Raw genomic sequence first — 17,104 nt, forward strand, 5'->3', positions numbered from 1 at the left:
GGACCACCACCCAGGTCAAGACACAAACTTCTGCAGCAGCCCAGAAGGCTCCCCGATGCCCCTTCCCAGGCACTAACACCTCTGCCCACAAAAGGAACCACTATGGCGACTTCTAGACTCGCCTGATCTGTTCCTGAAATCCGTATGAGGCATCACACTGGTCTCTTGAGTCCGGCTTCTCTCCCTCCGCACACTGCTGTTACGGAGCGTCCGTTGCGTGAATCAATAGCTTGCTCCGTGTTATTGCTGACTGGTGCTCCGTTTAGAGACGTATTACAATTTGTTGATCTTCTCACTTGCTGAAAGACATCTGGTCGGTTTCCAACTTGGCTATTACAAATAAAACTGCTGCAAATATGCTTACAGGTCTTTTTGTGGACATAGATTTCATTTAGCTTGGGTATCTTGAAGATCAGGTCCTTTGATTTCTTTTTAAATGTATTTTGGAATAACTCTAGAACTTACAGAAAATTACAAGACTTACAAGGGACTCCAGATAGTCTTTGCCCAGATTGTTGTATTTTCTCCTGCTTTCTTCATCATTTTCCCTCTATTTATATTCTCTCTTGTACCGAGTTATTTGAGAGTCGGTTGTAGATACGGTGTCCTTTGACCCCTGAACCATGCATTATGGATCTCCTGACCCCCTGACACACGGGAGCGCGCATGCGCACACACACACACACACACACACACACACACAGTATTATGGAATTCAGTGTACTTGTCATCCATAAGCATTAATGTTTAGTCCACACACCATGCTCACCATTCCATACTTGTCCCTATAAAGGTCTTACTGCTTTTCCCTGGTCCAGGGTCACACCTAGCTCCCTCCTATTGTATACAGGTTCTTTCAACAGCTCCTCTGTCTCTCCGTGACTTTCTCGTCCTTACACTTTTGAGATTGACAGGCCAGCTATTTTGTCATGTGTCCCTCACTTGGGATTTGTCTGATGTTTCCTCGTGGCTACATTCAGGTCATGCATCTCTGCAGGGATGTAACAGAAGTGACACTGTGCTCGTCTTGTGTGTCCTGTCGGGTGGCACATGATTATGACTTGTCCCACTGCGGGAAAATGGGGATGATAAAACCTCCCGCCTCCCGGAGCTGTTGCAGGGATTACAGGAGACACAGCCCAAAGCCTGCTTTTGTAATTATTATCTCTTCTGCATTCAGAGGGAGGGCCTGGCATGAAGTGGAAGAGGAAGCAGAGGGCCGTCCCCACCCACACCTGTCTCCTGGCCCAATCCTTGCCCTGCCTCTTAGAACTTGCAACCAGGATGGAAGGAACACACAGGAGTGAGAATTCTAGTCAGATCGGCTGGAGAGCCTTGGTGCCGGCTCCTCCTGATCCCCTGAGTGACGGGAGCCTGAGCCCCTGAGAGCGCAGCGGGGTTTCCCAGCATCACACAGCCAGCCGTTCAGCCTGCAGGGCTCTGTCAGGTGGCTGGTCCCTGCACACGGGGTTTTCAACTGAGGGAGATCCCTGCGGTGTCTGGAGACGTTTTTGGTTGTCATAACTGGGGTGGGGGCACTCCTGGCATCTAGCGGGTGGGAGTCATGCCACGCACAAGACAACCTCCACAGCAAGGGATGACCCGTCCCAAATGCCAGTGGTGCCGAGGCTGAGAAGCCCGGTCCACACAGCAGGCAGCAGGCGAGTCCCTGGTCAACTCACGCTGCCCATCTTCTCCCAGGGCCCAGCTGGCTGCAAAGCAAAGGTGGTTCAGGCCCTTCCACAGTGTTCAGGCTTAGGAAGGGAGTCCCCACCACACAAATGCGGTTTTGCTGCCTGAGCCTGTCTTTTTCTGAATCCACAAGGGTTCAAATCGGCACTGTTGGAGAGGCTTTGAGCATGTCACAGCCCCTGAAGAGCTGGGGTGGGGGGGGGGGGGGAGTAAAGGGGTGTCAGGAGCCCTGGCCTGGAAATGGAGGGGATGGAGATTTTCACCACCTTTGGCAGCCAGAATACTAGGTGGGAGAGTTACACCCCGAGATCCTATCATCTTTTCTGGGCTCTGACTTTATAGTATCTGAGGTTCTACTTGCAGGCAGAGAGAAGCTAACCCTGACATGTAGCAGATTCTTATTAGATGATATGTTGAAAAAATGAATGTGATAGTAATTGATATTTACTGAGCATTTACTACGTTTCACACACTGTTCTAAGCACTATGCGTATATCATCTCATTTAATCTCACCACACCCTATGAGATAGGTACTATAATTGCCATCCCATTATGCAGAAGGGGTCAATGGGGGGAAAAGGGGGTTTTATGTAATAACTTCAACAATAAAGATTTAATTATAAAAACATTACTGAATCCAAAGTCTGGTTACGTAACTTGTGGCATAACAACCCCAGCCCAAGCTCCCTGGCTCCCTGGTCCTCCTCAAGTCAGCCCCTCTCTTTCACTGCCTTAGAGGCACTATGTCCCCAAACCTAAGCTTGAGGTAAAGACTTAAGTCATGAAGGTCGAATATAATGGGGCCTTTTGTTTATCAAGGGCTTACTTTCCACCAAGCCTCACACTGCACAACAATCAGGGATGTGATGAGACCCATTATACAGATGAGGAAACTGAGGCTCAGAACAGGGAGGGCACTTATTCCAGGTCAAACATCTAAGTGACAAAGCTGGAATATCTGACTCGGGAGCTTGACAGGGAGATAGTGAAGGAACAAATGACAACCAGGAAGAACTCTCTGGCAGGGGGGCCATGGAGAGTGAACCTCAGTTCGTCCCTCAACCACACTCTCTCCATCTCAGTGTCCAGACGACCTAGCGGCTAGGTCCTAGCCTGTGACAGAGGCGCAGTCAATCATGTTCATCATGACAGTGTCTGCGGCTATGGGGACTTGGAGGCAACATCAGTGTCCATCACAAGAGAAATAGTTTGTTAAAATGTGGCAGATACATACAGAGGAGCATCACGCATCACAGTAAAAAACAATGAATTAGAGGGACATGGAGCACAGCCTTCCAGGGAGGTACGCTGCCCTTGCGCAAACAGTGACTGATTCGATGTGGTTGTCCACTGTAGCACCGTGAGAGCTAAAACAAATATTGGAAAGAACCTAAATGTCTATCAAAAGAGGACTGGTTAAATAGTTATGGTACGTAATACAACGGATGACTAAAAAGAATGAGGCGGCTCTATACTACTGATGTGAGCAACATCCAAAATACATTATTGGATGAAAAAAGCAAAGTATAGACCAGTGTGGAAAGTGCTACATGTGTGATGTGTATAAATATCACATGCATATGTGTGTCAGAGAGAGAGAGAGAGAGAGAGAGAGAGAGAGAGAGAGAGAGAGAGACTGCTGGGTGACCTCTGGGGAAGGTAACTGAGAATGTGAAGGCAGGAGCTTGACTGGAATTGGAGATATCAACATAATCCTATAGTTTTCTAAGTAGATGATAAGTAGATAGATGGATAGATGATAGATAGATAGATAGATAGATAGATAGATAGATAGATAGATAGATAGTCATTAGATACAGTTACAGAAAGAATACAGATATAAATGTGTATCTGTGAGTATATGCATACATGAGTCCTTAGTTCTGCTCACTGAGAGGGTCTGGGAGCAGTGACAACCCAGCAGCAATGAGCACACTTTGTGCTGGAGCCTTGGTTTCTAAATACCATCCTCCACTCAAAGGAGCCAAGGCTCCTTAGAGAAATGGCTGCTTCCAGGGCTGGGGCAGAAAAAGCACCAGATGAGCCCACAGCACCTATGCCAGAGAGTTAAGGAAGTGCTCAAAAAATGATGGTGACATGTTAAAAGGGTATGGAGCCAGCTCAAAGGGGCTCCCAGTGGCCATATATTGGAAAATTTGAGCATATTAATGCTTAATCACGATGTACTAAAACCTGTTTCATAAAATAGAAAACCATGAGTCCGTACTGGCAAAAATAAATGAACCGTTGCAAGTTTGATGAGGAACAGGATATTTATATTGTTCGGAAGTACCGCCCCTCAAATACCCGTTACTGCAAGGGGAGGGAGGTGGCTTTACAGATGTGAAGTCTGGTGATATCTCTTCAATCAAGTATCAGATGAGCACCATCATTCTCATCACAAGAAAGACAATTGTAACTATTGTAATGAGGTCATGGATGTTAGCTAAACTTGTGGTGATCATTTAATAATATATACATGTGTCAAATCATTATGGTGTACACTTTAATCGTATGTGATGTTATATGTCAATTATATCTCAATAAAGCCATCAACAATGGGACAAAGAGAAGACCACAGCATCACTTCTGTGATTTACCTGCCAAAGATGCATAACCTGAATCTAACCACGAGGAAACAACAGGCAAACCCAAAGTGAGGGACATGCTACAAAATAGCTGCCTGTCATCCTCCAAAGTGTCAAGGTCATGAACTTCAAGGAGAGACCACGGAGCTGTTCTCTATTAAAGGAGACTGAAAAAGATGCAGCAACTAAATGCAATGTGATTCTGAACGAGTACTGGACGCTATTAAGGTAATTGGCACTTATTAGAATGTTAATTTCCAGCTCTTGATGGTTATGTTGTGGTTAGAGAGAAAATGTCTCTGTATCTCAAAGTTTTAGGAAATAAAAAGGCAACAGGTCAGCAGTTTATTCTCAAATAATTCAAGAAAAAAAAAAGAGCTTCTTTGGACTTTTTTTGTAACTTTTCTAAAAATGTGAGATCTATTTCTAAATAAAATATGCTATAGATTGAATGGTTGTGTCCACCAAAATCCATGTATTAAAATAGCCCAATGTGATGGTTTGGGGAGGTGGGGGTCTTTGGAAAGTGATTAGGTCATGAGGGTGGAGGCCTTGTGAATGGAATTAGTGCCCTTATATAAGGGACCCCAGCCCGGCCCATGTGGTTCAGTGGTTGAGCATCAACCCACGAACCAAGAGGCCCCCGGGTTGATTCCTGGTCAGGGCACACACCTGGGTTTGAGGGCTCTACCCCCTGGGGGAGGAGAGGGGCATACCAGGAGGAAGCCAACCAATTATGTTTCTCTCTCATCAATGTTTCTATCTCTTTATCCCTCTCCGTTCCTCTCGCTCTCTGAACATAATAAATAAATAAATAAATAAAAATAGGACCCCAAATCACTCCTGTGCCCCTTTGCCATGTGAGGACAGAGTATCTATGAATTAGGAAGCAGGTCCTTAAATCTGCTGGCAAGTTGATTTTGAACATCTCAGAATCCAGAATGGTGAGAGATAAATTTCGGTTGTTTACGTAAGCCACCAAGATTATGGTATTCTGTTCGAGCAGACCAAACTGACTAAGATAGAAAGTTTATTTTAAACAGAAAAAAAGTAAGAAGTTGAATAATGTCTAGTATTGAATACCATGAACAGGAATTAAAACACATACTCATAGCATTTCCTATGAGTCAGCAAGGCACTCCCAAAATATGCCCAACTGAAACACGTACATATGTTCACCAAAAGACATGTGTGCTAGAATGTTCATCACAGCCCAATTCTAATGAGCTAAAAGCTGGAAACGGCCCACATGTCCCTCAGCAAGGAAATGTACAGGTGGGCAAAAGTAGGTTTACTGTTGTTCATATGGGAAATAATAATGAATAAAGAATAATTTAAGAGTAAACTCTGTTTCGCATACTCGCAGCTGTAGAGCTACTTTTGCCCACCCCTGTATTGTGTCTGTCCTAGCAATGAAATTCCATTCGGTAACAAAAAAGCAACAAACCCTGTTAGGTACACTCAACAACTTGAGTAAATGTTACAGTTACAATATTGAATAAAAGAAGTCAGATATAAAAGAATACATAGTGTCATTCCACTTATATTTTCAGAAATAGGCAAAATGAATGTTTGCTGTTAGAAATCAGGATAACGATCGCCCTTAGGTGGGGGTGGTGACTGGGAGGGGCATCTGGGGTGCTGGAGGGTGTGTCTCTGTATCTGGACTCAGGTTACATGAGGGGTTCCAGGCAGGGAAAATCATGAGCTGTGTGCCTATATCATGTGCATTTCCCTGTGTGTGTATATTTCACTAAGAAGAAAAGACATAAAATAACAGATGAGGCCCACTTTGCAGTGGGTGCTGTGCGGAGAGGTGGGATGGGTGCAGGGAGCTGGAAGGAAGGAGGAACATAAAGCAAAAGGCAATGCAAGGGCTGATGGCAAGTAGAATTCGCTAAATGCTCTGCACCTAAGTTTCAAGGCCAAAGGAGTGGAAGGATCCCGTGATCTGCATGTCCCTCACCAACACCCAAGGCAAACTTGGTGACAGGCTCCATTTAGCATGAGAGGACAAAGGCCTGCCTTGAGTATGGTACCCAGACCCCAGGTGGACCAAGCCTGTGCCCGTCCTCTCTCCTCCACAGCTTGCCGACCCCCACCCACCAGTTTCTCTGAAGAGCCCTCCTCCTCCCTAGCCACCTCCGTCCCCTCCAGGGCTCCAGGGCTGGGGCCTGAGAGGCAGGGATCTGGTGACAGCTATAAAAGCAAAAGCTCTCCTGCCCAGCTCCCTGGCCTACAGACTCACCTCGCAGAGATCCCAGCTGGGCTGGCCCCAGGCAGGCTGGCAAAGGGCTCAGTGGAGCAGGTGGTGGCAGCAGCAGCATGGGGCAGAGGGGTTATTCGGGGTGGTGAGGTATCTGGTCCCAGTGTAGCTGCCATCACACTCTGAGCTGCCACAGGGCTGACCCTCTCCGCCTCCAAGCTGAGGGCCTCCTTGGTGGATCTCATACGGAGGATGGGGAGCGGGATTTAAGCTCACAAGAGTTATCAAAAGTGCCTGGCTGGCATGGCTTAGTGGTTGAGTGTCAACCTATGAACCAGGAGGTCACAGTTCGATTCCCGGACATGCGGGCTCGATCCCCAGTGTGGGGCATGCAGGAGGCAGCGGATCAATGATTCTCTCTCGTCATTGATGTTTCTATCTCCCTCTCCCTTCCTCTCTGAAATCAACAAAAAATTATTTTTTTAAAAAGTTATCAGAAGAGATTCTGTCCACTCCAAGGGCCTGATTCCTGCCTGTCCTGGCGCACAGTGCGGTTTCAGAGTCTCGGGGGAGACAGGTACCTGAAGGCAGGCAGAACAGCGTCAGGGCAGATGTCCTCGTGCATTACTTCTGCGATTAAAGTGAATTAAAAGAAACGCTTCCGCCACATCTGATGCCAGTTATTCCTCCGAACCAAAGTGCACGCCCTTCGTTGTGTCTATGTGTAATAGTGTCAGTAGAACACCCTCGGACGAGGAAGCACTGGGGCACCACTAGGAAATGCAGGAACCAAAACAGCTCATACAAGTTGATTCTGTTTTGGCAAACGTATCAGAAACAGATTCAGCTGCCAGTAATATGAAGACAAAATGACAGAGACCTCAATAAGCAGAGATTTATTTTTGTATCAGGTAAACAAGGCCAGAGCAAGGCAGGCAAGGACCTGTGTGGCTGGCTGCTCCACCACCACCAAGAACCCAAGAGCCACCCTAGCCGGTTTGGCTCAGTGGATAGAGCATCAGCCGGCGGACCAAAGGGTCCCGGGTTTGATTCTGGTCCAGGGCACGTACTTGATTGCAGGCTCTTCCCTGGGCCCTGGGCAGGGCTCGTGCAGGAGGCAACCAATCCATCTGTTTCTCTCACAATGATGTTTCTCTCTGTTTTTCCCTCCCCCTTCCACTCTCCCTAAAAATCAACAGAAAAATATCCTTGGGTGAAGATTAAAAAAAAAAGAAGAAGCCAAGAGCCTTTTATCTTCTGGTTTCACCACTTTCACGACGTGACTCCTATTGCTTCAATGTCTGCCTCATGGTTCAAGATGGCCCTGAAGCTCTGGCCATCACATCTGAGTTCCGGGGAGAACAGAGAAAAAAGTCATGGAGGAAAAGGGGGTTGCGGAGGAGAGAGGGGAAAGGGAATGTCTCTCATAGCTGAGTCAGCCCCGTTAAAGGGCCTCCCTGGACACCTCACCTACAGCTTCTAATTATACCACACTGGTCATCTCTAGCTGCAAGAGAGGCTGGAAAACGTCGTCTCCACTAGGGGACTTACCCCAGAGATTGAGCGGTGCTAGTGCTCAGGAAGAAGAAGATATGTATGAGTATCAAACAGGAACATTAGCTATAACGAAATAAAAACACACAGGGCATGAAAATTCTAGAAGGCCACACACAGAGCGCCCTCTCTCTAATCATTCTGTGTGAATTAACCTATCAAATGCTTACAAAACTCTGGAAGGAATTGTATTCTCTTCTTATTACAGATGGGGAAACTGACGCACAGCCAGATACAGTCACCTGTCCCAAATCAGAACTAGCCAAATTGTAGCACCTGGGCTCTTGACCCACCAAAATAGTAATGATGTTATTAATAATGATGATGACAAATATGGTGTGCTGGCACTGCTCGAGAAACATGTTACAATGATTAACTCATTTAATCCTCACAACAATCCTAGGAGGCAGTCACTATTCCATTGTATAAGTAAGGAAACTGAGGCACAGAGAGGTGAAGTGACTTGCCCAAGGTCACACGGCGAGTGTTAGCAGGGTTTATTTCCAGATAGTGGAATTACAGGTGTTTTTTATGTCCTTTTTTGATACTCCATTCTCCAACCCTCCCACCACAGTTGTGCCTTAGGAAATCAAGTAAAAACAGCCTCCTACCTGCCCCCCGCCCACTCCCCACCACTCCCACCCCAGAGGCCTCAGAGAGGCTTGGCCCTGCCTCCCTCTCCAGCCTCCTCTCTCTCCCTCCTCAGTGCCCTCTCCCCTGCAGTCACACTTCCCAAAGAACTCTCCCTCTCTTGGCTCCCAGCCTTTGCTCCTCTGGTACCCGCCTCCTGGCATGCCCTTCCCCTCATTCCTGCCTGGTGAACAGCTCCTCATGGCTCCAGGCCCTGGGTCAGAGGCTCCTCACCCACAAGGTCCCCTGGGCCCAGGCAGGGGGCCTCCCTGTGCCCTTCACCCACTGCACTCTGCCTCCTCCAGAGACCAGGCGGCCTGTTTTGTCCCATCAACAAACTTGTCAAGGGCTTTCTGGGTGCCAGGCCTTGGCAGGGGCACCTAGTCATTCATCCTCAAAACAACCTCTCTCCGCCTCACCCCGGCCTCTCCAGCCCCTGCACGAAGGCCCCTCTGTCCTCCTCTCCTCACCCCACCCTGGCTGCCTCTGCTCTGTCCACACTGAGCTCTGTCCTGTCTCAGGGCCTTTGCACCTGCGGCTCCTTCTGCCCAGAATGCTAACTACCCTTTCCAGTCACCCTCTGCCACTGCCCCCAAGGCCGGTATCACAATCTAAAATCAACTCGCCAATGTACTGCTTGTTGCACATCTCCGGCCAGAATGGCCGCTCCAGGGGCGGGAGGACCACCTAGGGTTCAGAGCGGGTGCCCCCCTGACCCCGGCTGCATGTGTGCACAGAAGCCGGCACTGCTCTGCACTCACAGGGGAGGGAGCCCAGGCCCACATCAGACAAGCATCTTGCCCCAAGGTCATGCAGTAAGTACAGAGCAAAGCTCAGAGCTCCCCACCATCTTACCCTGAAATGCTACTGAGCTCGCAGTTTGCCCATCTGTTCCCCCACAACGCAGTGGCCCGCAGACAGGAAAGCGGCTCAGCCTGAGGCTAACACAGAGCTGGATTCGAATTCCAACGTCTCCCCTTGGTGGGCTAGTGACCGTCCTTCTCAAAGCCTCGGTCCCGCTCTGTGAAATGGGCTTGCTTCCTCGGGGCTTCGGAGGACACCGGGAGGGGCTCAAACTCCAACCGTCTGGAGCCTCAGAACCCCCACCCCCAGCCCCCAGCCCACCCTGGCCTCCCTCTCTGCCCTGTTCATGGCCACAGTCAGTGCAAGGTTGAAACCCCCAGCGAGGGGCAGGTGGCCAGCTGGGGTCACTGGGACTCGGGAGGTCAGCCAAGGTAAGAAAGGATAAAGCGGGGGGGGGGGCAGAAAAACAGAGCAAATGAGAGGTTTAGGGTTATTCGGGGAAGCAGGAGACAAAGGCCTCTCAGATTCAAATACAACGTGTGAGTTCAAATCTCACACCAATCCCTCATTCACCAGCTGTTGGGCCAGTGACTTTGCCGCTCTGTGCCTCGGTTTCCCCAACTAGGGAAGGGGGACGATAAACAGCACCGATGTTAATGTGAGGGTAAGGCACATAAAACACGCACAATGACACCTGGGGAGGAGTGAGTGCTCGATCAACAAGGCTCTTCCCCCTTCACACCTCACCTCAACCAGGCATCTGCCAGATGCCATCTCCTAGGCGAGGCCTTCCCGGACCTCCCCACCCCTCCCTGCCCCACTTTCCTTCCTTCCTTCCGAGCCCTCGCCTCCACCTGTCATTATCTTGTTCCTGTTATTGGATACCCAGTCTCTGTCTCCCCCTATAAATTGTCGCCTCCATCTTAGTCACCGCTTGTCCCCAGAACCCAGCCTAGGTCCTGCGCATAGTAGGTGCTCAAAATGCTTACTGAACAAATGAAAGAAAAAAAATAACTGGACAAATAAATGTCTTAGAGACGAGGATAAAACAGTCCCAGGGAGGTCTAGAGAGGACTTCAGGAGGGGAGGAAACATTTGTTAGGTGTTTCCATGGAGCCTAAACTCCATCTAAAGTCCACCTTCCCTTTCCTACTCCACTTCCACCATTCTTAGCTGTGCAACCTTGGACAGCTCACTTCCCCTCTCTGAGCCTGTTTGCTTGGCAGGAAAATGCCAAGAGCAAAGCTGAGACCTCCAAGGGACTGATTACACTGACCGCACACCATGAGCACAGGGCCTGGCAGCCAGCAGTGTCTCCAGCTTTCCTTTCTGACACCCACTTTTCTCCTTGGTTAAGATCACTAGGCCATGGGGCAGTTGCATAAGATGATGAGGTGTGAACGTGTTTTGTCAACTCTCCTGTCCTGAGCAAACACTGGCTAGGGCTCCCAGCTCACCTCAGTGGTCAACCCCACCAAATGGGTCTGTGGTTCTCCGACAGAGGGAAGGATCCCGCCTTGGAGTGGTGCCTTGCACGCTCTAAGCACTGAACTTGCTTCCACTATTAGTCCTAACTTGTCCGTACCCTCTTGGGCCCCCCTTTTTCTTCATCCCATCCTACTCTTTTACTTTTTTTCTTTCTTTTTTCCTTCCTTTTAGGGGGAGAGAGAGAGAGAGAGAGAGAGAGAGAAGGTGTACGGGACAACGCTTCAACCAACTGAGCCACACTGGTCAGGGCTCTACTCTTTCTTGTTACCTGGCTTTGGAATGATCTGGTCCCTGCAAGCCTTTAGCCCTCCTAGCCGAGAGATCCACAGGGCAAGTATCCCCCAGTCTTTGACATTTCCAGAAGTCCTCTGGGCACAGCTCTGTCCACCCTGTTCCCACATAAGAGCCCTCAACCTGGTAACTATTTGTCCCAGCCCCCTTCAGCGGCGGTCAGATGGGCTCAGGTTCAAATCCCCTTTCTGTTGCTTCCAAACTGTGAAACCATGTGCAAGTCACTTAACTATGGTGCTTGGGGTGCCTGAGCACGGGGCCAGGCAAGGCGCCCTCCAGGTAGGGCCCAGGATTTAGGGCAGGAAGCCAGATTCCCAGCCCAAGCTTTCCCCAGAGACCTGGCATCTTATAGCTGGCTCCACCCCTGTTCCCCCTTGAGCACTAATGCCACTTCTGCGGGCCTCGGTTTACTCCTGTAAGGTGGGTATAATACCTTCCGTGGGATGTTGTCGGTTAGAGCAGGACATGAGTGTGTAAGGGGCTGCAATCCAGGCCGGCCATGAGGGGAGCCTGGGTGCCACTGTTTGACCACGCTGCTCCCTTCTCGCCTCCTCTGTGTCTTCTGCAAAATGGGTGAGCAGCAGCCACCAGCCACCTCTCAGTGACAAAGGGGGGAGCAGGGATTGGAGAGATTCATTCCGGAACTGTGACACCCCCTCCCCCTCCCAAAGACGGAGCCACCGCCTCCCCTAGGTGCACAGTCCCGGCCTTTGCACTCCAGCAGGTAAATCCTACAGGGAGTTGAGCAGATGTGCTGCTGTTGGTACTGGACTGGATTGGAGGCTCCAGGGTCCTGGCCAGCCACCTGGCCACCCAGGGCAGCGGGGAGACCTGCTCAGAGCCACACTGGAGGCCCGGGCCCGGAGTGAGGTTCTCTCTGCCCAGCACTCTGCACAGCCCTCGCACCAACAGGGGACACGAGCATCAGGGAGGTGAGATTGTCTTGATCCTCAGCTCCGTAACAGTGGGGGCTGAGTGTGTCTGTCCCCCTCGTCCCAGGCTCCCAAAGGGAAAGGGAGGGAAAACGCATTCTGCTGTCCTTGAAACACAGTATCAACAGCTGCTCCCCAAAACCCCAGGCTGCCCCAGGCCGTTGGCAAAATAATATATGAACCCCCCGTTTCACCCCCCACTGCGGAATTCCTAGGGCAGGGGGACCCCAAACCACTTTCTGGCCCACAGGGATTTGACGGCCAAAAACAACTCTAAAAACAGGCCCCATAATAGTACCCAACTCTCCGAAGGCTGTGAAGTTTAAATGAAATGGGGCAAGTCCAGGGTTTACCGGACGCCTGGCCCTTGGCAAGTGCTCGCCACACTCACTGCACTGCAGACTGGGGTGCCACATGCCAAGAGCCTCCCAGTGAAAATAATAACAAGAGCAACGGCTTATATAACACCCCCGGCGTGCCAGGCACCGCAGGACGCCCTACGTGTATCCACTAACCCCTCTGTCTACATCCTCAACTCTCAGGAATGCTGTCCAGAGCTGGAATGGGGGTGTGGGTGCAGTGAAAAGAGGCGGGAGGCTATCAGAGGGCAGGGACGAGGAAGCCTTGCCAGGGGCTGTTTCTGTCCCAGGGAATCGGGAACAGGGGCCCCCAGTTCAAACCGAGGCTCAGCCACCTTGAACAAACAGGTGAGGCTGGCCTCGGTGTCCACATCTGGGCAGAGGGCGGTGGTGAGTCTCCCACTCCCAGGAAAGGGAGTGGACGTGCCGGAACCCTTCCCCCCACCTCCCTCCATCTGGCCGGGCTTCTCGCCTCCTGCCAGACAGGGACACCCAAACGGGCCAGGGACACACAACACAAGCTCGCCCACACATCCAGGCTCCTCTCTTAAAATATATATACACACACAAAGTATTTTTTAAACAGCCCAACCCACTACACTTACCAAACGAATCTGCCCCAACCTGGGCTCAACAGGACCAAGACCTGTGCCCGCTCCTCCAGCAATCACAGGCCCTAAACCCTGTGCAGGGGTCACAGATCTCCAGGTCCCTCCAAACCCAAACCTAGAACTCGGGACCTGCCAGAGGCCCTGGACCCCCTCCCCAAACGGGGTTCCCAGTCATTCCTCCCCAGCACCCAGGGGCCCTGAGTCACCCTGAAAGCCTGCCCAGCACTCTTCTGCTCCTCCCTCCCTGCCCAGTGCTGGTACCCCCACCTCGAAGCAGAGACCATGGGGGAGTAGCAGAGGAGAAAAACCAGCTGCAACACCCCCACCCAACCGCAAAAAAAGCCAAAAATATTAGCAGCCCCCACGCACAACAACCCCCCCCCACACACACACACACACACACACCAGAAAAGCAAAAATAAAATCATAGAAATCCAAAATGAAGGGGGGGAAAAGAGAAAGCCAACTACTGCCCCCAAAAGGCTTTTTAACCATTCTCAAAAAAAAAAAAAGTTTATTAAAAGTGTTCTTAATGCTTGAAACGGAAAAAGATTCCCAAATATACAGACGCCTCTTTTCTCATAGAAATAGATTATTTTTTATAATACAAAAAAAAGACCAAAAAAACAACAACAAAAACAACATCAACAGCAACAACCCGGTGGACCATCTTTAAGCGATTACTCAGGGCCCGGCTGACAGTTACACGTGGGTTGCGTCAGTCCCGTGTACACACGCGTTCAGCCATGTTGAAGCCGATTGCATCAACTTCGATACCGGCCCGCCCGCCGGCGCCTGGACACGGGGCAGAGGGAGAGCCAGAGTTTATCATTCATCTGTACACATAGACATTTCTTCTTTAAATATCACGGGCGGGCGCCCATCTGCAGCTGCGGCTGGTTTGGACAAAAATATAGATATATATATATAATAAAATATTAAAGTTACCGACGAGCTCCCCGCGCTGCCAAGTGCCCCAGTGCCAAAGTTTTGCCGGCGCCACCACGGGCGGGGGCGGGAGCGGGAGCGCGGGCGCTTCCCGGAGTCTCGCGGCCGCCGCGCGCCCGGCAGCGCGGAGGCCGGCCGACAGGGGGACGCGCGCGGGGGACGCGCTAGCAGTGGCCGGAGGAGGCGAGCAAGGGCTCGGGCAGCTGCTTGAACAAGTTCCGAAGGGTGCTGAGCTCGCGGGACAGCTGCTCCACCTTCTTCTGCAGCCGCTCGTTCTCGGCCGTGAGCTCCAGGACCTTGTGCTGCGTCTCCAGGTTGCGCATCTTGGCCTTGTCGCGGCTCTTGCGCACCGCGATGTTGTTGCGCTCGCGCCGGATCTTGTATTCGTCGCTGTGCTTGTCCACGGTCTTCTTGGCCTTGCTCTTGACCTGCGAGGGCGCCGGCGCCGCCCCCCCGTAGCAGGCAGCCGGGGGCGCCTTGGCGTCGGCGGGGCTTGGCGTGCCGGGCGGGCTGGACGACGAGGACGTGGACAGGCTCCCGCTGCTGCCGCTCGGCACCGCCTGGTAGCCGAGGTAGGCGCGCAGCGCGTACGGGAAGCCGGCCGCCATGCCTGCGCCGCCGCCGCCCGGCGCTCCGGCCTCCTCCTTCCGCTTGCAGTCCGCGGGCTCGAAGCCCGGCTCCGCCTTGAGCTCGGAGGGCTGCGGCGGCGGCGGCGGGGGCGGCGGGTGCAGGGGCGCGAAGCAGCCGGGGTGCAGCGCGCCTTTGGCGGCCCCCAGGCGCCCCAGGCTCACGTAGCCGTACTCGGCCGCCTTCTTGCAGTTCTTGCCCCCGTAGTCGTCGGAGAAGAGATCGGAGAGGAAGTCGTGGTGCTGCCCGGAGGAGGCGGGCGCGGGGGCGGGCGCGGGAGGAGCCGCCTCGAAGGTGTCCGTGGCCGTGGCCGGGGCCTGCGGCGCGCCCAGCGGCTCCAGGTACGGGCTGAAGTCGATGGCGCGCTCGTGGTCTCCGATGCTACCCAGCTCGCCGGCGGGGGGGCGCGGCCCGGGTCTGGCCGCGGGGGGCGCCGCGGGGGCCGCCTTGCCACCGTACGCAGCAGCCAAGCAGTCCGCCTCGTAGTAGAAGTTGGCCACTTCCATGGATTTAAAGGCAGGTGGCGGCGGCAGGGGGAGACATGCTGGGTCCCAGGCCACCAGGCGTTGCATGAACGCGGGTGCCCGGGGAGGGGGCTGGGGGCTGCCCGCTCCGGCCGGCCCGCAGGTGGCGCGGCCTCCTCGCTGCGAACTGTGGCCGCTGTGTTGCCGCTTCGCTTCTGCCGCCGCCGCCGCCGCCGCCGCTGCTGCTGCTGCTGCTGGGGTGGCTGCTACTAGTGCGGGGGCTGGCTGCTGGACCCTGTGGTAGGTCCCCTTCCCGGTCCCGTGCGCGGCTCTGACTCGCTAAAGTTTCTCCTGAGCCCGGTTATTTATAAGGCGGCGCATGGCAACGGTGCGTCACTGGCGGCCGCCCCGGCCCCTCCCGCGGCCGCCGGGACACAGCCGCACCGTGGCCGCCTGAGACCCCCGAGAGGTCGGCGGCCTGACGGAAAACCAGGAACGCACGCTTTGGGGGTCCCCTAGCCCCGGAGGGCGGCCTAAACGCCCCCTGCCCACTCCCACCCGGCTGACCTGGGATTGGGAGCAAGAAGGGGAGGCGCGACCCCGCCCCCGGACCGCCCCCTCTGGGCTTGGAGGATGTACTGAAAGTGGGAGGGAATCCAGGGAGGGGGCAACGCGATCGACTTACCCCACCCGAATCGCGGCGGCGGCCCGCCCCCTGCTGGAGAAGGCGGCGGCTTCAGGGTCAGCGGCGCCCAGCCCCGGCGCCCCACAGAGAAGGTACTCCCCAGGCGGGAGCCTGGAGACCTCAACCCCGAGCTCTGCCTCCTGGAGAGGTGAGCGTCTCCCCTGCTCTTCCTCGGACGCGGCTCTGCCCCTAAACTTGCCCCCATCCCCAGTTCTTGGAAGGAAAAGATTCCACTCCTGTGGTGACTCCTCTCTCAAAGCCACCTCCAATACGAGTGTGTGTGGGGGGTGGGGGGGGCGGTTGGAGGGGAAGGAGGTGGGGGGGTCGCGCTCCACTGGGCCTAGGCGGGTTAGGACCCCCCACCCCACCCTCCTCACCTGCCACACCTGGGTCTTCTCCAGCCCCACCCCAACCTGACCTGGGCCCCAGGAAGGTGGAAAGGGACAGAGTACTTGGCTCTGCCACACTGTGTGACCTTGGGCAAGTCACTTCACTTCTCTGAGGTTCCATGAAGGTGTCCTTACTGTTATTCGTTGTATGACTGTCTCCACCACAGATGCCCAAGAGGCTTAGTGTAAGTCCATTGGGGATGCATATCAGAAAGAAGGGCCTCTTCCAGAGAGTTCAGAGGGCCCAGGGGGCCTCACACACTCGAGGTCACGTGGCCTCATGTCCCCCGTTAGTATCAAAAGGAAAGCCCTTATCTGAGTGCGCTAAGACCTATTTGCCCACCCACGGCCACTAAACCTGTTTCTGAGGCTGGTGGGGAGGGGGTCAAGCCAGGCCCCCTGGGAACCAGGCAGGAGAGAGAAGGGACTTCCCCCATATTCACCAAGTCCCTACCATGCATTGCGGGTGGGCCTGGACCCAGGGTTCACTTTTTCACCCTGCCGGGAGGAGGCTTCTACTGCCCCTGGGTCACAGCTGGGCAAAACGCATGGCCCGTCCTGAATTTAAATGTGTATGAGGCCCTCCCTGTTGAGTGGGCTCAAGCAGCCCCTTGCTCTCTCCAGCCCCATTCCTAGGCCATTTGAGCAGCTCCTTGGGCCCACCCCTCTGTTACTCAGGCCCAGGCAAGAGCTCCCAGCCTGCCTGGGGCTGACCCCCGGCCCACTGACCCCAGCCCCGGCCCTGGCGGGCAAGCAGGCATTGCTCAACTTGCAGCGTTATCTGCTGAGCTGGGGTGACCTCTGCCCCGGAGAGCTGGAGAAATGACATCTCCAG

At 53.2% G+C, this 17,104-nt stretch overlaps 1 protein-coding gene and 1 long non-coding RNA gene across 3 annotated transcripts in view; both read right to left on the reverse strand.

The window, feature by feature from the left end:
• Positions 1 to 17,104, reverse strand: part of LOC132239252 (uncharacterized) — a 110,058-nt gene that overhangs the window by 67,058 nt on the left and 25,896 nt on the right. The gene's annotated exons all lie outside the window — the stretch shown is intronic.
• CEBPB (CCAAT enhancer binding protein beta) lies at positions 13,638 to 15,716 on the reverse strand. The gene has a single exon (XM_059705324.1). It carries the CDS (start codon positions 15,301 to 15,303, stop codon positions 14,269 to 14,271), a length of 1,035 nt encoding a protein of 344 aa, XP_059561307.1. The 5' UTR covers positions 15,304 to 15,716; the 3' UTR covers positions 13,638 to 14,268.

This window comes from Myotis daubentonii, chromosome 8 (assembly GCF_963259705.1).
Source record: "Myotis daubentonii chromosome 8, mMyoDau2.1, whole genome shotgun sequence".
NCBI classification, from domain to species: domain Eukaryota; kingdom Metazoa; phylum Chordata; class Mammalia; order Chiroptera; family Vespertilionidae; genus Myotis; species Myotis daubentonii.